The following is a 21,965-nucleotide window of genomic DNA, read 5'->3' as shown; positions in this document are numbered from 1 at the left end:
TGTTAGGGATGTAACTTATTGTGCCTGGTAAACAGCCAAAATGTTTTTGAGCAGTTTCATGTAGAGTCTAGCATCAATTGACCATACAACTGAACCTTGACAACAGAGTGGACATTGCCAGAAAGCAGCAAGTCTGTTTTTGTTTTGTATTTTTTTAAATCTTTTTTGCTTTCCTTTGAAAACACAATTGCACAAATTAACATTCCTCAAACATTTCCTTCTAGTATTTAGGATGTGGTGTAAAGATTTTGAGTTATTTGTTTACATTCACATGTGAGCACCCGTATCGGGACCAGTCAATGATGCTTGTTAATGCAGAACTTGTGTGTTTTGGCTGCCACTAGAAAACCATTGGTGTCTCGTTGTTCATTAGAGAGAAGAACAAAATCCAACATAAGAGTAGCCTCTGCATTGGTTATCAGTGTTGGCTGTACTTAATATCTTTTGTTGTTAAAAAGGCAATAAAACTGGATGCAGTATACATTGGACTTCTTCTTACCTACATGGACATTTAAATGAATGCTTCTTTATTCCAGATCTGAGGAGCCTTAGGGGTTTTCTGTCTTTGCAGATGCAGTCAAGGTGTGTTATTGTTTTGGCATCCAAGGTCCTGTCAGAACTGATCACATTTTTTTTCAAATGAGAAAACAATTCAGTTAACATGTATTCATATCATGCAGCCAAACTGTTCATCTCCTTTCTGGTTTTGCCTTGTAATAGCCACAGGAACTGCAGCCCGCTTGGACAATGTTATTAACTCTTAACAATACATGCTCACTGCTTTAGCTGTGCCGCCTCCTCCTAGCCAAAGTGCATCAGCTCAAGAATGTTCCATCGCGACAGAGTTGTTAATGGATTCAATAAAGCACTTTTCAGTGTATTATCATAAAATTAAATGTTGTACTTTGAATACTCTTAAGTGAGTCACATGACAGGACATTCCCCAAAGAACTGCATGAATTCTCAGATGTGATTTACTCTATGTTACTCAAAGGTGCATTTAAGGTGAGATTTAATGCCTAATGGGTTGAACGTGATAGATTTTTATCAGTATTTATCATCCGGTCTCAGACTTCTTATATGAGTTTGGGGAATGCACTTACTGAAATACAAAATATGCGTCTGCACAGTACTCCCTTATGGTGTTTGTGTTGTCCAGTATTTGCAAATAATAAGGTTTGCATAGTCTACAATAGCGAAAAGTTTCTTGGAAGATACATCTGATCTGATGTTCACAACACCAATCTATCAGACTTTTTGTTTTGACCATGAGTCAACTTGCCATGGCTCCAGAAAGGTTTTACAAGAGAAAGAATATTCCATTAACAGGCTAGTACAGCCTAGCATAACCTTGTAGTGTGACAATAGCTTGCTGCCTCTGCTGAGTGGGAGGGATTTAACTGCCAAAGCTTTGTTGCTCTGCCTGTGTTCATGTTCTTTTTTTTAAGTACTTTACCATCCTCATCCAAAGAGAACAGGAATATGAACACATTCAGTGCAACAAAGCTTTGAAAGAAAAATCCTCCACAACCAGCAGGAGCATAAGCTAATATTACTTTAACAATCTATGCTAGGTATGGCGCTAACATCAGCTTTCTGCTGTTTCTGCTTGGGTTGGATTTGACTTTCAAAGCTCTGTTTTGCTCTGTGTGTAAGTTAGCATCAACCTTACAGTCATACTCCCAAGGATATAGGTAGAGAACATAAACACAGTCAGAGCACCAAAGCTTTGAAAGTCAAATCCTACCAAACCAGCAGGAGCAGCAACCTCATGTTACATTAACAGGCTATGCTAGGTATGGCGCTAACATCAGCTTGCTTCTCCTGCTGCTTAGGTTGGATTTGACTTCAAAGCCCTGGTGCTCTGGCTTTGTTCATTTTTGTTTCAGACCCTTTAGGAGCCATGGCCAGCATTATTGTTACATTCATGTGAAGTTACTTAGACAAACAAAAATCTAGAAGAAACATGCAGCAAAGAAGCATCACGCAATGCCCCCTGCGTAATGGAGTCTAGGATTATTGGAGTATAGGAGTATTGGAGTTAGGGTTGTTACAGATTGCCCAGAGCCTAATTTTGAGAGGGCTGAAGAGTTGTGGCGTACCAAACAGTAAAATGTAAAAGTGCTGCTTTACTGACCCACTGTGGGCACTGTTTAAATTTTATGATTGATTTGACTGATGACATCCTCTATTTTCAAACTGCAGTAAGATATAGTTTCCACATTTGACTTATTAGGGATAACGTTGAGGTCCCCTTTGATCAGCCGAGTTTCTGCAGATTCCCTAGTCATCAGAATCACCATTCTGCAATTGTTAGGGATGCATGCCAAGTGTGTAGTAATGCGGCTTGATAGAATCATCTGATGTGTGTGTTTTATTTAATACTCTGTTAAAATATCTTGTTGTGTCTGTGGTCTGCCATATTTTTAAAGGCGGTTAAGACTGGAAAATTGTCTAATGCAAACCATTAGTCTTACAGATTTCCACTGCCTCATATTCTTAAGTTTCTGTCTGTGCTGCTTGATAAGTCACCCAAGTTCAGTCCATGCCTCTGAGGTTAGCTCCTCATTACACACACTTATCTTATTTCTAAATGTCAAACAAAGTCCTAACAAAACAACTGCTATACATCTGCCCTTATTTTTCTATTTCTGTGAGGAAACTTGAGCTTGGCTTCCCTCAGGCATGTCCGATTATAAGTGCAGTTATTTGATAACACATGCCTATTGAGGGTGATAAGGAGACCTTCACTGCTGAAATGTGAATGGATTTTGGTTGCTATACCACAATTTTACTTGCATGTATTCAACATAGCCAAGGTAAATGAATAACAACCTTTATATTATGGGAAACCGATCATTTAAGATTAGAGAAAAGTAACAGTTGCAGAAGAAATTAAGCTTAAAGTTAAATTTATCTGTGGCTACAGCTTTCAGAAATTAGTAGGAAGTGTAGGGGCTCTTGGATGGAACTACTCCACCACATCTGTACCCCCAGGACATTGCCAATTTCTCTCAGAGCTGGGGCTGACAATCTCAAAATGCCAGTGTTCTCAGCTCTGAGAAAGTGCTTTACACATTTTACAGTGGGACAAACAGTACTGTCTTGCATACGAATTACTGGCTGATTGGGAGACGTTCACAATGAAGGAGCAGTGTGTTCCCAAACATTAGCGTTCACCGTCCCATATATTTGATACCCAACTCCTGGTGCAAAAACCACCACCCAAATCACGTCAGCACTTCGCAGTCTCTTTATTGCCAAACAATTTTCCCATCTTACCTGATAAATTAAACTTTTTATCCCTCGATCAAACTTTGGCTCAGGTCTCCTTCTTCCACATAACCTGTTCCCCAGCGACTGAGTTTACTTTCATTTTAAATTCTCTCAAACAGCAAGATACCACGTGCCAAGCTAGAACCTTCCCTTGTTCAGCTCAGTCTGCCAGCAGTTCCATTTGTCGTTTTTGTTGTCAGTTGAGAGTTTCTTTCTCCCATCCATTTATGGGTGACCGGCAATTTGGGGAGACTCGGATTAATTAGTGTTATTTAAATCCTAAGTATTCTAGAAATCACACTCTCGAAAGAACCAGCTTCACTCTCAGTGACTGAAAGGGTCATGTATGAACAGCTTGTGCTCGGAAGATTCCAGCAGCTCACTGACTTTCAAAATGTAATGAGTGTTTGTCAGGTAATTCAGTTATTTAGCACCATGTGAACAGCCAATACTATGAAGAATGTCAAAGGGTTTTCATGATTACTACATTACATTTGATATTTCAATTGTGAATAAATGTGCTTTTGAATGTCTAAATTGGCTTTAGATATTCAACACTGCATCAGTCAGCCTTCAACCAAATATTTCATTGCTGCATGTATTTATTATTTGTTTCTCAAACAATGAGAAGGATTAGTTTAATCATAAAACAAGCTTTGAATATGTACGCTGAAAATCTATTCTTTCATTCATCCGTCTCCGTGGAGATGTGTTAGACAAATGCTTATTAAATCACAGCATCTGTTGGTATTTTAAGTCACGTCCACACCAGAAAACTTCAAAGTTGTCAAATCACTGGTGTGATCAAAATTCCCAACTAGTTGTCTTGAGTGCGGAATCGTAGTTCACACACTACAGCAACAGCGGTGCACACATTCCAAGATCATTAACAAGGCGCCTCCGATAAATCTGTCTGTTCTCCAAACTACATTTTGTCACTAACACACATGCCAGAAGAGACTCCCAAAATAGATGAAACAACTGATCAAAGTTGTGTGTGCATTTTTGTGCTGTTTGCTGAGAGTCACCAAAAAAACAAAAATACAACATAAATAAGAAAACATAATGAGCACATGGGTGAAAGAATGGATTCGAATGTTGGCGTATAAAAATGCTCCCCATGTATAGCATATTTCCAGACGTTCCCATTATGTATGGCTGGTGTCTTGCAGGTACAGCATTAACACTTGCTAGATCTTGTTACATACAAGTCCTCCTGCATGTTTCCTGTCACGTCTATTCCTGAATTTCATGGTGAAACCTCTTTACTGACTGATCCAAATGTTTAGCCTGCTAGATATCTGGAATGTGTCAGTGACATATTGGCAAGCCATTCAGCACACAGTAATGAAGAGTTGACTCATCGCGCTCCGGATCTGATATACAAGTGATGATTTCCCTCTGATCCGTGGCTTTTGTCTGTGAGCTCCAAAACCCCAAGGCAAAACACAGGGCTAAAATCATGTTGCGTGAACTTGGCTTTAAAGGACGAAGGGCAATCATTTTGTCAGCGCAATCAAAATTGCAAGTTTAACAATCATGGGAAGTTGTTTCTTTGTACATATTTATTTTCAACTGCAAATATTTATCTGTATCTGTATGCACTGTATGTCCTGTGTTTGCCATGTCAGCTTTTCCTTTGTGCTCCAGTTACGAATAACTAACATAGATAATAAAGCTGTCAAAGCCAAGGATTAAAGTCTGGTAAGTTTTTGAGGCAGAAAAATTGTAAAGTTGTAAGATGATAGATTTTTCTCGACTCTAGTCTCGACTGAAGAGCAACAATCAGAGCAGCAATCTTGACCTGTGGCTGGTAATTGAGATCAGAAACTAGTCTCTTGTACAACAGAATTTCTTTCCCTCTCTCACTTCAATGTGCTCATAATTGCTCATTATTGCTTCTTGCATTTGTGTCCTGTCTGGTCATTTGACTCTATCGTATGTTAGTTCAGGATAAAAAAATAAATACAAATCCATTAAAAAAGAAAAAGTTAGACACCACCGTGATGCTCTGCTCCTAAACATTCCTTTTCCTTCACCAGCTTTTTTCTCGTTCCTCTCCCACTTTAAATAAGCCCCTTTTATCTGCAGTTGCAGTTCACTTGCTTCAATGTTACAATCAAAATCCATGATGATGGAACCACACACTCAGAAGCAATATTGGCCAGTGTTGTTTTGTTTTTTTTGTTTTGTTGTTGTTGTTGTTGTTTTTTTATCCAAAGTCATGTAGGAGTTTGACAGGCATTGTAATCAGATTAATCAGTGTTTGTGTGCACAAATTGTGCTGTGTAGATAAAACGCAGTTCTTGGACTGAATCCAAAAAGGTTGCTGAGCCCAGATTTGTCTTTGCAGTTCTCAAGTGTATACAAGTTCATTAATACACAAATTAAGAGCCATATGGTATAATTCACTGGGTATCATGATAGTTGCTTTTATGAGCTTTTCATGTGAAACAGATGTGAACAAAGGAGTCTTAAACTCAGCGCCGTGACAAACCGCTCAGTGCAACATTTGTTCCTGCTCAAGGTTGTTTGTAACAGTGTTTTTGAAAAATTCAGGAAAATCAAATATCTTTTGCTTTTATTTCCCACTCTTGGTCAACACAATAAATGTGACTTTACCGAAAAGTTAACAAGACTTTCTTAGCACAGTAACAGCAAGGACAGATGCATCGTTTAAGTCATGATGGGACCAGTGAGTGTTATCAGGTTAGGAGCAGTTTCTATTCAAAACCAGGAAGCATTTATTTCCTACTTTAAAAGAATTGTGGGATTCATTGTCTTCCTGTCCTTGGAGGCCAGTGGCGTTGAGTGAAAATCTGCTTTTGCTGTTGAAAATGTAAGCCCTAATAAAACTCACTCTTCTCACTGACAGCAAGATGTCTATTTGCAATCTCAATCAATCGCCGGTGCTACAATTTTAGTTTTCAATCTGTATGTATTTGATTTTTTTTCCACATGCTGTGTGTTTTAGGTTGATGCTTGTCATCTTTGCTCTTTCAATCAACATTTTCCCCTATGCAGCTCCTCTTGTTTTTCTCTCCTCTTATGTCAGTTTAACACGTTTTTTTGTCATTTACTGTTTTGTTTGCTATTTTTCGGCCGACTATTGTGCAGTTTGCGCAGCTTATATGTGAGACCTTCTCTCCCTCTCATTTTCATCGTCTTCTTCTCCTCCCTACTCTCCTCTTGTCTCTTGTTCTCCTCTTCCTCTGTCACCTCTCCCTCCTTTTCTTCCTCTTTGTAGAATGCAAGGATCTGGTGGCCTCAGGCAGAGACCGAAAGCCCAATGCTGTGGTCCAGGTGGCTGTCATAGACCCGCACAAGGAGCACCTTGTCTATCATGCCTGCACAGAGATTGTGGAGGTAAGGCAACACACACAAATGAAGACACACACTCACATGTGCATCATCCTCTCTCCCCATCACTTGATGTTTACATCACTGTGTCTCTGGGTCACTGGGCCGTGGTTGGTGTTCTCTCCATCTCTGTCTGGCCTCCTTTCTCTCATCCTTTTTTCCCCGTATCAGACTCATGCACTGGAACAAACAATGAGCATTAGGCTTCATTTTCCTGTGACAGTTGAGCTCGGGCTTCCACGTGAGTTGCTCTTTAGCTCTCCATCAGCGTAATTTCTTTAATATGTATGGTAAGTGTTTGTGGTTTAAGCTGTGTAGGAGTTCCATACAGGGAGGGTTTTGACTCTTCAACCTCTTTAAATGCTCCCTTTATTTCCACTGGTTTGAAAGAGCAGTGACTCAGGCAACAGCACGCAAGTGTTTCTTGGACAGCAACAGCTGCCCCCTGCCCTACTATGGAACACCCCCTTTACACATGTGTGTATATGTGAGCAATGTGCACACACACACAGACACACAACCAGATTTTTTTCCTTTCCTATTTCCTCATACGAGGGCAAAGTTGTCTGGCACATGAAAAGGAGACTCTTTCCCTCTTTTGCTGCTAATCCAGTAAAACTAAATTAGAATAACCGTCTCTTTCAAAAACTCCATTTCAACTGCTTTCCTCTGAGTCCCGTCAAGGGAGCAGCAAGTGTGTGTGTCTGTGTTTCTATGTGTGTGTGTGTGTGTGTGTGTGAAAACACAGGATGTGGTAGGATACTGTATGCTGGCTCAGCCTGCTCTGCAGACACTCTCAGTGCCGCTGGAGTTTTGATTTCATGGCTGTAATGTTAAGGATTTGGAGTCGGATCTGAGAATATGGACTGCTTTCGACTTCACAAAAAGAGGGTAGGTAGACTGCGATCTTTCTTTCTGCTTTGGGTGTCCAACATTAATTCGAGGTTTTTAAGATTGCCTGAGGATTTTTCTGTGGCAGTTGTTAATTTTATTAGTCATCATTGCGTAATGTAACATAATCTTTGCTGTTACATATCCCAATACAGCCATGGGACTAATCTCAGATATCAGATCAGTCAGACGTGTTATCAGTGTAGTTGTGACTGAAAGCTGCACAGCTCTGAAATATCAAATCTTTCAAAAAGTTAACTGTGTATGAAGAGTTAATCTGATGTCAAAGGAATGGCATTGTTTGTCTGGACACAGGTAACCGGTAGTTTTTGCAGTCTTACTCTGTCATCCAACATGCACATTGGCAGATGTTCAATAACCTGTGTGGCCAAAGGAGGAGCTGTGTGTGTGTGTGTGCGCATGTGTGTGTGCGCGCGTGTGTGCATGTGCGTGTGTGTTGTGAAGACCCTCTGCTTGCATGAATCTGACATAGCCTGACTGCCACTTGTGTTTCTCCTGTTTGTCACATTCCCGGGATGCCTGCCACCAACAGCTGCTGCCAGCTTTGCAGGACAATGATCAGAGTCGAGGCTGCAGGGAAGCATGCGTAGTCCTACTCATGTGAAAGGGGTATTACATGTAATCGAAAATATATGATTGAAGGGTTTGATTAAAGATAAATGATGGCACGCTTGCTGGTACATTTATTCATTGTAGTCTTACGCATGAATCACCAAACAGGGAGCCGATTAAAAGGACATGATAGCATTAAATCATTAAACATCTGGACTTTACTACTCTTTTGTTACGACCTTTGACATCTCCAGGTGTCATTCCTTTAGAATAAGGTCGAATCTCCAGTCACAACAGAACATGAATTAAGTTAACTGTCTTTCAAAGGCTGACTGCTTTGTTTACTTCAAAGCACAGATTCTCACCGTATCAAATGATAAAATAAACTTTTTATGAGTTGTGTGGTTACACTGAAAAAGTGTCAATATAAACTGTATTTTAAAGGCCTGTGTGGAGTACATTACAAAACTAGATTGATGTCTTTTTATACAGATGGCATCAGTCGAAAAAGAGAGGGTCGAGATGATGCAAGAGCCTCGGTGAAGAGAGACAACAAGCACTTGAAGTAAAAGATTCTTGGAAAAAACTTTTGATTGGCTTGATATTTTCAATCTGTAGAAGCTTTAAAAAGTTTGGCAGGGCAAAATACAACAGACTCATGAAGCCAAAAGACCCAGTTTATTCATGCTTTTCTCCTGTGCATACCAGTGATGCCTAGGAGGCTGTGTCTTGTTCGACAAACTTCTTATAACGCCTCTGGCCACCACCTTCGTGCACTTTGTAATACGCCCCTTTCTGCGCCACTCATCCATCAGGTCAGCATAGTTCTCCTGTTTTTCTCTCCCTGACACATCTTTCCTCTCCTTCAAATTCACTGTATTTCAGCATTACCACCCCCTTGGATGTTTCTGTGTGCCAAGGATGGTCTCCATGATGTGGGGGTACCTGCATTGCTTTTCTCAAAGAGCCAGTGAAAGGAAAACATCGGGAGCCGCACAACCCGTTTGACATCTAAAATGAAGATCACTCTTTTATTTCTACATGCAACGAAAACTTTTCTTCAGAAACTTTTCTTCCCTTGGATTTATCCATGGTTGGGCTACCGAGGATCAAAAAGTTCAATGAATTGCGTACCAGCAGGTGTCTCACAATCCCCGCGATTGTAAGAAGTGTAAGAAATTGAACGCGTTTTATTTTGATGCTACAAGATCTTCAAATTTAGAGTTACATCAAAAAAAATGACGAAATAAATAAAATAAATTCAAATCAAATACTCATTATTTACTTTCCAAAGCCACAGGGAGAAAGAGCCACGTGTGGCTCCGGAGCTGCAGGTTGCCAAACAAAGCCTAGCCAAACACATTAGATTATGCCCCTCTGTGGTTTAAGGTGCTTAATCTTGTCCATACTGCAAATAGTGTAGTTTCCTTTAGTGTTGGTTGTGGTGCCAGCAAAAGGATTCCTCCCGTAGAGCTTTGGGAAAGCTCTCTTGGTACAAGTTGAATATCTCCCCAACTGGGACCAAGTGATCTCGCGGTCCATGTACCCTGCCGTTGTATCTCGACCCTCTGACCTGCACATTGTTCTGCAAACTCTGCTCTCGCAGTATTTTGTGCCAGTTTCCACCTCTTTATGGCCTTGGTTTTGTTGTAGTGGGTTTTTGGAAAAATGCCTAAGCTTACTCAGCCAAAAGCAACAAAAAATACATACTATTTGCTTGCCTGTCCTGGTCCTGGTCTGACCCATCTCCTCATGCCTCCTTGACATAATTATTTTATTTAATGGTAAAATAATACTGGTATACGTAATTATGTAACTACGGCATGTCATTGTGTGCTTGTTCGTTATGTTATCTCTGTTTTCCCTCTCTCCCCTGACAAGCAATTTCATGAATAAAAAAACAACACAAAAAAAACAACTGGTTCTAAGATTAATTTTGATGTATGTAGCCTGCAGGGGTTAGAAAGAAAAGCAGATGCCACGCAGCCAGATCCATCCCAGCCATGTTTCAGCATGACAATGCAGCGGGTGGCTCGCTTTAGCATTTCCTGGGTGTTTACACCACTGTTCAGAAAGTTGTCAGTGCTGCTGTGAAATTTTCAAGTCCCCGTCACACTGCAAGTTTGCTGCAGGTCGCCAGGTATACTTACATGCTCAGCAGCAAATCATTCAATTACAAGTCCAAATTTCCAAGGTAAACTTAAGAAATTTCAACTGGAATCCCCCCTGAGGTCGGGCTTCTTACTCTGAAATAATGATACCTGATGAACCCTGAGATTAAAAATCAAAATGGCTACTATGCACATTAACAGAGTAAATGCTTTGATGATACACCGTATGTATTACTTCTGTCTTGTCTGTGTCACATCATAGTGATTGGAGCCATGGTACTGTTCATCTGTAGATGTATGAGTATGACATTTGCATACACAAACTACCATATAGTCTTGTTTCATATGTTATCGCAAGCAGCTGTGATGTCATCAGTGTGTGTGATTTTCCCATTTCCCACATTTTCCACTGGAATGCTTTCAATTAGGCTGTGATGTGACGCTGTTTAAAATTCTGACTTCCACTGTAAAAGAAACACAGCACTATGTTTCTGTCGCCAAGAGTCCGTTACCATAATTCCTACCAGACTCACTGTCGCCTCTTGAGGAACAAGGCAGTATAACGAGACCAGATGGACCTGCAGTGCCTTTTCAAGCTAAAAATATCCTTTTATAAATGATCCCCTTCATAGTATTGGTATTCTTTATATAGTAGTTTGAAGCTTGGGTATTTCCACAGTAGACAGACCCCTTTTTTATCTCTGCAGAGCCAGAGCCTGTCTTGTGGGCACTGTATCTTATTCGGCTGTGGGTAAAAGGACCAGTGACAGCTTAAGTAGAAAATCTAAAGCTTTCTGATTTCCCCTTTCGTGCAACAGGAAACATTCTCTTCAAATTGTATCTGGAGCTGCTGACAAAACAATGCTATCTTGTATCTGTTATCCAGCAGTGTTAAAAGAAAGATGATTCTAAGATTGTTGGAGATGAAGTAGGAAGGTTTCTGTTTTTCACATGTGCATGCTTTTGCAGTATGTTAAGCATGACAGAAGAGGCGGGAAAATTGGAAGGACATAGCGGCATTTTATGCCAAATCCTAATATGTCTGTAGGAAAATCCCATTTCTAAAACACAGGCAATGAGTCCAGGATTGGTGATACTTGAGGGGATTTGACGTCATGCAAAGCCAGGAGATAAAACGGCCTTTGATGTCTCGTTGGTCAAGCGAAGAACCCCCTCTTGGAACAAGTCCAGGGAGTCTAGTGTGTGTGTGTGTGTGTGTGCGTGTGTGTGTGTGTGTGTGTGTGTGTGTGTGTGTGTAAAATTATGAGTGGTCAAGCAAGGGAAGGGGGAAAAAGGCAGCGCAGGGCAACTCAAGCCAGAATAAGCTTTTTTTCCCCACCAACCCAAACACACACAAACATACACACACCCTCTAATGGCCTAAATTGGCCATTCCACTGAGGTTTGAAACCCAAACTGACAAAAACGAGAGAGGGGGCAGCTGCCTTGCATCGCGTATGTTGGCCACTTGTATGACAGACTGGCTTACTTGTCGGTGTAAATGGAGACAGGCTTACCACTTCAGCTCATCTCAGCCCATCAGTAGTGCTAAGAAGATTCAGACACAGCCGAGGCTGCCAAGCATGCTGGTAAGCTTGAATGAGGCCCATTCAGTGTGCCCATGAGGGAGGTGTACAGGGTTAGGTTTATGTGTGGGTGTGTGTTTGTGTGTGTGTGAGAGAGAGAAAGAGAGTACCTGCACATTCATATAGTATAATGGCTCCGTCTGTCTTTTTGTCAGTGCACTGCACTGATATGTATCCAGGTTTGCGCTGAGTACTGGTTCCACTGTGTCTGTACTTGTGCTGAATCAGGCTGTGTGTTAAGGATGTTGGCACACACAAACCGCACAGCTTCATGGCTGACCGGCAAAATATGGCACTGAGTATCGAGACTGGAAATACCATCTCTAGAGAGGCTGAAACAAAAAGCAAAGGACTCTTTTTATTCCCCTTCTGTCAGCGCATGGAAGATTTCTGATGAATCAGTGGAGTTAGTGGTACAGCGAGGCTTGAGTTTTCCGTGTGTGTGATAAAGACCAAATTTTGTTTTTATATGTCAGTGGTCGCTGATCAAATTAAATACATGCGATGTAAACATATCCCCGGAAACAAGGATCACCTGCTGATGTTAAAGTTTGGGCAGTTTTAGGTAATGAAGTTAGCAAAAGTTGTTTGTGTTTCAAGCTGTCCTGGATGGATGGAAGTGCTCAGAAACTTTTGAATTCCAGCTTTCAAACTCATTTGACATGGAAAACTCCTAAATGACTCGCATCTAAATGAACCTGGAGTTAACATTGCAAACTGCTGTTCTTGAACTGTATAGGCCTCAACCTTGTTGTTGTGCTGTGATTGTTTTATTTTACTGATTTACTAATCAGGGAAATGTTTTTGTCCGATGTGATTATTTTTAACCATTGTTTGAACAGTACTTGAATGTTTTGCTATTGTTGCCATATACTGAGATATATCAGTGGCAGAAAATAACTGATACAATAATAAGGCTGTAAACCTTACTGCCCAGCTGTAAGTTTTCTCCGATGTTTTTTTTTTTTCAAGGGTGTGACCGCACATTCATGCCAGTCCGCCATTCTGTCTGAGTCTGTGTCATTACCACTCCCCAGCTTATCCCGACACAGTCCCAAAGGATTGGGTTTCGAGAGACGCCCATCAGAGCGGAGCAGAGGAAGAGGAAGCCTCCCATGTAAACACAAAGTGCTTTGAATTGGTTTATAAAGACAAACACCAAATAGCTAAACAATCCTCAAGTCTTCCCAGAAAAGCTCCGGATGCAATTCAATTCAAGTTTATCAGAATTATTTACAGCGATGAGGGAGACGTATTCAATTCAGCTCATTCATTTTTAGATTTCAACAAGGTTGTTTCATGGGGCTTGATAGGCATAAATGATGGAGGGAGAGAGAGAGAGAGAGAGAGAGAGGTGCCTTTGTCAAGCTACATCACCCTGAAGGAGGCTGCAGCATATACATCCGTCCACATTCAGGAAACAAATCTTGTCAAATCTACAAATTATATGGTGATTTGAGTAAAAGAAAGAGTTGTAAGTGATTGAATTGGAAATATTAAAAACAACTTGTTCAAACAAGATTTTTCGTGATAAGAATGTCCTGTGTTTCAAGAGCATTACTGCATTTCTAATATATACTGGAATACGGACATTAAAAAATATATATATCTCTTTTAAGGTTTTTGTACAGCGACATGATGCAGGTCAGGGCTGAAAGGATTCCTCAAGTGACTTGGTTCCACAACATCCACAATATTCCACCTTGTTGTGTGATTGAAAACCATGTGACTGCTCAGTGTATAAGATTTTACCTCTACTGTCAAGATTTCTTTGGAATAAAAATGAGAGAAAAAACAAGCCCTGTTATTCAAAGGTTGGAATGACAAAAGTGATGACTGGCTATTGTAATTTCATGAAGGTTGAGAGTCAATATTTACCCTCTAGTATGTTCAAAGATCCAACACTGGGAGCTCTGGCTGGTTTAATCCTGTTGCCATTCTGCTTGCTACTGTGCCAATTTACCTGTCAACATTTGTTTCTCTTGGCCTTCAGTCTCAGTTAAGAGACCGTAGTCATGCCAGACCCCCAGGTAGACCCTCCGGGGAGAGCTGTGGCTTCTCCCTTTATTGTACGCACAGGAGGCAGCAGCAACCCATGGGGGGAAATGAAGGAATGCTGGAGGAGAAGGACAGACTGAGCCCAGCTGTTGGCTCATCCCCCCCCCCCCCCCCCCCTTGGCTTCCTGTTTTTTCATCAACGTGTGTTGTAGCAGAAATGCTCTTTAGGGTACACACTATCAACACATGTGCACTCAGTAATATTTCTCTTGTTTTCCTGTGTTCTCTTTCTTTCCAACAGTCAAACAAAGACCCGCTGTTTTTGACAGGGGTGACCTTCCCTTCAGACTGTCCTGCCACCCCAGAGACGCTTGTCAAGTTAACTGTGTATGATGCAAAGGACAAGAGCCAGGAATCGGTGAGTAAACTGTTTTGCTTTGTGTGTGCATGTGTTTGTTTTATGTTTGCATACTTAAAAGCGCAAGAGATAATGATGGAAATCAGTTCAAAGCCATTCAGGAAGCAGGCATCTTTTAAGAATTGGTTGTGCAGCACTGAGCTTCAAATTTTACGGGGGATGAAAATGAAAAAGCTGTAAGAAAGACTGCAGCAGCCTTTTCCTACAGATTCTGAAATGCAAAATACTGTGTGACTTAATCTTGATAATCATTCACATTGCCAGACCTTTACCTTGTGTTGTGAAAGAAAAGGGCTGTACAATTGCAGCCTTAGATGAAGCATCTTAGCAGGGCAGTCAGTCCTTAACTGTTGGCTCTCTTGGGAAACCAGCTCTCCCGTCATCAGTGGGAATGTGGAAAAAAGCCTGATATAGAATCCAGAGTTGGCCGGGCCTTCTGATTCACACATTTTAAACAGACTCTGTAGGCTTGATCTTAATTGAGCGACCCGCTCAACCCAGGGTGCCGAGATCTTAATTTGGCATAACTTACCATGAAACATTCATGAGCTTTATGATGAGTAAGGACGCCATTATAGCACTGTTTTCAAATGCATCACATTTAGGCCTCGTGATTTTTATGCTGGCACGCATCCAGAAACACAGTTGTGAAGCTATTTTTGTTTGGAGTCATTTTTTTTTTTTCTCCTGTGTTGTAGCTTTGTAGCTTGAAAGAAATCTACCTTCTCCAAAGTGGGTGGGTCATGTTCAGCCTCAATAAGCAATGGACTGATAAATATTTTAGGGATGTACTGTTTGTTGTCGTGCAGAGGATATTAATTAATTGGTTATTCTTCTGATATGACACGTGAATAATAGCTTTTTTGTTTATGTTGTGAAGTAATTTGGAATGCCTGAGGTTTGTGGAGCATCTAGGGAGATTTTACCACACTTCAACTCCTACCTCATGCAGCTCATGCAGTCATGCAAGCAAAAAGACTTTGATGCTGTTCTTGCTACATGTGCAGCAGTTTGCTTATTATATGAATATAACAAGTAAAACAATACAAGCAACAGACCATGGTAAATATACACAATTAATCCTGTGAGTGCGCATAGTCTTGCATGTAAAGCAACATGCATCATCAGTGTGCATCACTTCAAGCCAAGCAGGGACATCAGCTGCCCCGGGATGCACATTTGCTGTGCCGTATCTTAATATTTGGGGCAGTGTGTATTCTTGCCATGTGACTCTGCAACTCCTGGAGACAGTGTTCTCCTTAGAAAAGCAGGACCGGCTTCCTATCTTTTGGTTTTAAAATGAAAGAGATGAGCTGATTTGAAGCAAATGCAAACTCCAGCTGCTGATCTATTTGCTGAACAAGTAATTTATTCATCCTGCTCCTGCTTGCTTTTCAGATTGTGCAGTGTTGTGCCAAAATACTTTGCTTTTCTTTGAATCAATTGCAAAGTTGTCAGTTCAGTTTGAAAAATTCAACACCCTGACACTAGTTTCTCGATGACATTTCAAACGACATCCGAACCCAACTGCTGTTAAATTAAATAAAATGTTAAAACATGAAATTTGTGCTGCAGTTTACACAAACTTTATTTGAATTTAGCACATAGCTATTTGCATTTTTGTGTCTGTGTAATTGCATTGACTTGTGTGTCTGTATGCGCCTCCTCTGAATTCAGCCTTGAAACATAATCCCAAATGAAATTTGCTTGAAAAGGGAACACAATAGTTTATTCTGAGGTGTGATTGAATATTCATGTTGAACAACACCCATGTGAGCCCCACAATGTGAAAACTCTCCATTCATTCTCCACCTCCTTCCTAAGAGCAGTGTTTGTGTTGTTGTGTGTTGCCACCAGAGGTTTCACTCCATTGAAAATGTCTGCGTTTAAAAAAAAAAGTGCACACTAGCTTGGTAGATGCTCTCTAATAGTACTGCAGTGTATAGGTGCTGGATGATAAGGGTGTCAGAATCAGTGCACTCCAGTTATTGAGTTATTTATTATAAGTTATAAATCATGCAATACAAATATCCCATTCAGTGTAAAAATGTAAATATCTGCAAAAGATATCTCCTTATATTCTTGATTCTCTATTTTTTTCTTATCATATCTTGTTTTTTTTACTTTGAAATGGAGCACTGCAATCCTACAATTTCCCGCAAGGGATTCATAAAGGATTTCTGATTCTGATTACCCGATCTTACCTTTTGTGATGCTATATCGATTCAAAAACCCAGTGGTTTGGTTTGGAGACATTATTTCTAATAACGTACCATTAGCAAATAAGTTAAATACATGCTATTTCATATATTCCTGACTGCAAAAGTTGGTTACCTTGCTCCCTTTTTTCAAATTGATGCCACGCAGTGCAGTGATTGTGGATTTTTTTTTTAACTTAAGTCTCTCTGCAGTGTCATCCACAATGTTGAATGTGATATCCCATAAAAGAGCTCTGAGAATTGATTGACTGTCAACAATATCCACTTGAGAGAGAACTTTTTTTTTTTAGAAACAATACATTTATAGTTATTACCGTTCTCGATGTGGACAGCCCCTTTAGATTGGCTCCTGCTGCGTACAAAGCTGAAGCGTTGCCTCATTTTGGCTTCCACACCGAGGAGATCAACAAGCTGTTTGCAAATGTGCCAACAATCAAAAACTCCAGCAACATAACAAATCTGAGAGGAGACTTCACAAGACACTCTTCTGCTGCAGAGCTAACAGAACAGCAAACATGTACTGTTGAATGAGCAAATCCCTCTCAGCTCACACTGGAAAAGATCAGCTCCCACACTCAAGTTACCGCTAGCCTCACTTTGTGCAACTAAAACTACTCAGTCACTGGTTGTTGTTGTTGTTGTTATTATTATTGTGTATTTTCTGAAAACTTATTGAAAGGTCACTTGCATCCTGCGAACCTTTAAAGTAGGATATGAATTGTATGCTGTCAACGTTTCGATGTCTTGATTAAATCTCCATCAACAACGACTGTGCTGCCATCTCTGAATGTCAATCAGGGGCGATCGTCTATCTTGCTCTTCCCCCTGTTAGCAACAACCCTCGGTGCAGGTTCTCCTCTCAAACATCTGTACTATTCAGCTGCTGTGTGCACAACTCCTTGTCATCCAGCACTAAAACTACTGCATACTCCTGCTGGGGTTACCTGGCTCCGTCTAGGGCTGGCCAATTAATCATGTATTGTCTGAAGATGAAGAAGAACTGTTGTAATTTAGATAGAGCTAAAAAAAAAAATTAATCGATATTCTATGGAAATCCCAATATGGCCTTTGCAGAGGGCATAATGTCTGTCAAGATACCATACTGTGGTGCTGTAGAGATATCCCAGCCTGCAAATCCTATTCTAAGAAAACATCTTTACAGATCCTGGCAAATGTTATGCCATCATTTCAATAGGATTTTCAATTAAAACATGACTAATTACCCAAGATTGATAAATCTGACACCGTGGATCATATTACAGCTGCAATATCAGTCAAAATAATCACAATAAGATATTTCTTCCTAATCTTTCAGCCCTAAATTAAGTCAAGCTGTTGTAAATATATCAAAAACCAACATTTGGAATCTCTCATCATCTCTTGCTCCTAAGAGTTAATTTGGTTAAGATTTCAGCATATTTACGGCATAGGGCTTGTCAGACACTACGGCCCATCTCATTTTCAACCAACCTAAATTCTCACACATCAGTCCCCTCTTCTCGCCACTCCACTGGCTCCCCATCTCCCCTGGAATTAAAATCGAGATGGGCGTACTCCTCCTAAGGCTGTGCGTCAGACTGCTCCTCCTCAGCTGTTATCCATGGTCAGTGTCCAAACCTCACCATGCTCCCCGAACATCGCCAGTCTTTCCACGTCACTTGGAGACACTCAGGTTACTCTCTTGACTCTATTTGATCTCACCAGTCTCTTACCCTGAACAATAAAACGACCTTCATCAAGTGCTACTTAACCATTCTGATTACATCATCTGATGAAGAGGCTGATGAGGACTGTGATGGACAGTTGACACAATACTGAAGACAAAATGCACATGTGTAAGGTGCTTTGATAAATGTGATGTCAGGCGGTGTAAGCTGGATCACAATTTTTTGCCGCCGTCTGAAAAACAAACAAAAGCAGCTCAGTATTTCCTTTACTAGACGTTTGTGGCCTTCAAATACTTAGGGTCCCCCCCCCCTTTTTTTTTTTTCTTTTTTTCCTGAGGCAGAAGTTCTGTCTCGATGTAGTTGGCTTTTAGATTTTCAGCCTCGCTTGGCTTGGCACGGCATGCTGTCTGGGTCTCATTAGAGTCTTTAACTGACACAGGCATGGCCCTGAACATGAGCTGGCACAATGCGTCAGCCCCCAGCTGCTTAAGTGACAGATCTGGAATCACTCAGTCAAGGCTCAGTCATTTCATGTTGCTTTCTTTGTAAGAGAGAGAGCAAGCACAGTGCAATTTGCGCTGTTTTGTGTATGTGTTATACAAATCAGCTGTCAAAAGTTTTATATATCACTTTCAGCTTTTGTAGCAGGTGTTGTGCCACAAGCAGATTATTACAATAGAAAGTAGATGTTGCCCTGACTATAAATACAAAAAAAAAAAAACCTTTTAAATTGTGTCTGATATGCCATGCTGTCTATTCACCATAGGAGTTATGGAGTAGAAAGAAATGAGAGAGAAAGGGGAAACTGATGGAGCAAAGTTTATAGATGACTGCTCTAACATTCGTAGAGGATTTCATAGTACGATAATTTTCCTCTGCCTCGGGGTCCCATTTAGCTATTCTAAGATGACAACAGCTGCGTGGTTCTGAATATTTCAGAACATGCACAGGGCTAAAGGAACAACAAGTGAAAGAGGAGGGGAGGTGTGAGAAGGAGTCCGACCAGGTTAGAGATCTCTCAGGTGTAAGTGATCCCTTCAAGTCTGATCTGTCAAGGGGTGACAGGCTAGTCTTATTTTGTCACTGTTGTCTTACAACTGTACCCAGAGCAGTTTTCAGAGGGGAACAGATTTCCCTTCAGCTCACAAAATCAAGAAACATTTACTGTGGCTGAAAAGACTTCAGAGATCACTCCATTTAAAACAATTTTTAGTTTAGGCTCAGCCAAGTCTATGTGCATAAGGACTCAAACAAAGATGTCTCAAAGTAGAACTAATTTGCTGCGTCTTGTCTCCAACGCTGTTAAAATGAGATTTAAACGTTATGCTAGAAAGCACAAAATAATGAGAACATTTCAAATTGAGGCAGGAGAAGAGCACTCTCAGCGTTTCCCCCCACATGCACCCAGAAATACGACTGCCGCCGCCGCCGCTGCACTTTTGGAGGCAAGGAGAAAAGAGTCAAGAGCTCAATCTCATCTTTTCAGAAACTAAAGATATGTCATAATGTATTCATACCCAGGTGAGTTCACACACCGATGAGTTAAACATGAACAAGACTTCCATCTGATAATGTCAGGGCAAGGATTATAACAACAAGCAGGTGTTGATGAATCATATTCGTGACATAAATTGTAAAGATCTATCTTGATACACAGATAAATGGTATTCCACATTCTCCACTTCTTTTCTTCTTCCCTAATGTGGGCCTGTCAGTCCCTCACAGTTTCATTTTACATATTATTTAGACACAATTCCTTTAACAAAGGTATTAGATGTAAGTTAATTATATGTATTCAGGCCTCACAAGCCTCTCTGGTACTGGCAGACACAAAGACATCTCCCAAAGGTGCAAGTCCTGCAAATGCAAATTAGAAAAACAAAAAAAAAAAAATCCCAGTTGAAATACTGACTGCCAAGTTACCTGTAATGGAAAGTGAAGTGGACGATGTTGTCAGAAGAAATTATTTCTTGTGCTTGAATTAAGTTTCAATATTATCATTAGTTAGAGTTTAAGTGGAGTCAAGAGCCATCTGAGAGTGATAAGTCTTGATTTAAGAAAGTGTCAAATAACATTATTTGTGTGTATTGGTGTCACATTGGTGCTCTGTGAAGAGGCTCTGAGACACTCTGCTAATGACAGACCTGTGGTTTGTTGTCAGTGCAAACCTATTACTGAGTGTTTGTGTGGTATGAAGGGATGGGACAGCTGCCTCCTGGAAGAGCTCTTCTCTCTAATCACGGCCTCATTTATCCTGCCTTTGCTCCCTGCAATCTGGAGGGAACGTGTCATGCAGTTCTCAGTTTTTATCAGCGAGGAATGTTGATTGGGTTCTGGGATGTGCGCTGCAATGTACCAAAAAAAAAAAAAAAAAAAGACCTCATCTGAGTCAAACTGGAAGATGAAGTACATCCGGTGATTTCCACAAAGGCACCATAAAAATCAGTCAATCAGTTTCAACTCCGTACCACTGTGATGGCTATTCCTTCCACAAATACTGGATCCCCTGTCCGACCCTGCTTTTTTTAAGTTCAAGTTCAAATATATTTTTTCACTAATTTGACTGATTTACTTTTAAATATGTATTACTGAAAATTAAATGATGCTCATTTTACTTTCTGTATAAATTCAGTTTTCACAGTGTAAAAATTCAAATTACACCAAGAATTTGAATCACTGCACTCAATATAAGCCACCGTCACTTAACTGGGAGCATTTCAGTGAGATTTAGGGATTTTCAAGAGATTTAACAAGAAATAATTATTTGTAGCATTGACAGATATTTTTTCTTATTACAAGCAATAAGCAGTAAAATGATCTTGCTGCACCAACTGATAATTTCACTCCAGTACTAAATCCTTCCCTTGTCAGGTTAATTGTTCCCTGAAGTATCAGCCAAGGAGATGCTATTTTTTGTGGCGTTTGTTTGTCGATTCAGAGGAAAATGCAAAAACTCCCTGGATTTGGATGAACAGACTGGATTTCATCAAATTTGGTTGAGGGGTAAAACACGGGCCAATTAACCCATTAAAGTTTGGGATAGATCCATGTAACGTCACGCACTTTTTCCTTTTACTTTTGCATTGGATTTGGCTGAGTTACCCTCAAATTTAGACTCCTCATTTTTGTAGTGCAAGTGTAACAGGATATTTCAACCAGAACCCAGGCGAGTATACCAAAGCAGTGTATTGTAAGAATGTGATGTTATAAATCATGATACCGAAGAGGCATCATTTTACAATGGGGTGTTGTGATGGCCCCGTTTATTTTCTTTCTCCATGAATTTAGCAGTCAGTCAGAATGATGCACAAAAAGACACTAAAGGCGAAGTTGCTGAAGCCCTGTACAAATCTAAAACACCCACCACATCCACATTATGCATTTGAAGGAAGAATATATGTAATATTTATTAAGAAGCCACACACTGCAATGTTTACGGCTTGTTTGCTGGTAAACTTCATTTTGAAACTGCTCTGGTTCCTTTGAGACTTGTGTACATGAATCAATAACACACATGCATCCTCGAAAATAAAAGAGATTCAACTTTTGAGGTGGCGATGCCAAAATGTTGTTTTTCTTCTCACTTTCAAAGGTAAGCAGTAGACGCTTTTACCCTATGAAAAACACACAGGAAAAACCATGTTTGACATGTTTATGTCAAGTCGAGAACTTAAAAATGTAAGAAATTTATGAAAAAATGTGCTGCCATGGTTACCTCACCACATGACATATGGCTTCCACGATGTGACAATCACATAAGAGGCATGGCAGGCATCGGGAGAGATGGAAGGTCTGTTATTGCTTCCCACTTGAACCTCTCTTTCTCTCTCTGGAGTAACAATAGGCATTTACACACTGGTCAATCA

General features: G+C 40.4%; 1 protein-coding gene across 7 annotated transcripts in view; it reads left to right on the top strand.

Annotated features, from left to right (window-relative positions):
• inpp4b (inositol polyphosphate-4-phosphatase type II B) overlaps positions 1–21,965 on the top strand; it is a 232,724-nt gene that overhangs the window by 94,952 nt on the left and 115,807 nt on the right. For 5 of the 7 annotated variants that reach the window (XM_086211739.1, XM_086211737.1, XM_086211738.1 and 2 more), the window contains 2 exons: positions 6,524–6,642; positions 14,097–14,213. In XM_086211739.1, coding sequence (XP_086067865.1) covers positions 6,524–6,642; positions 14,097–14,213 — 236 coding nt within the window. Of the gene's footprint in view, positions 1–6,523; positions 6,643–7,384; positions 7,528–11,486; positions 11,801–14,096; positions 14,214–21,965 lie in introns of those variants that run through there. The other 2 variants (XM_086211742.1, XM_086211741.1) reach the window with 2 other exon arrangements.

This window comes from Aulostomus chinensis, chromosome 8 (assembly GCF_037954235.1).
Source record: "Aulostomus chinensis isolate RoL2024-O1b breed Wild chromosome 8, RoL_Achi_v1.0, whole genome shotgun sequence".
Classification (NCBI taxonomy): domain Eukaryota; kingdom Metazoa; phylum Chordata; class Actinopteri; order Syngnathiformes; family Aulostomidae; genus Aulostomus; species Aulostomus chinensis.
This window is presented reverse-complemented; position numbering and strand designations above follow the sequence as displayed.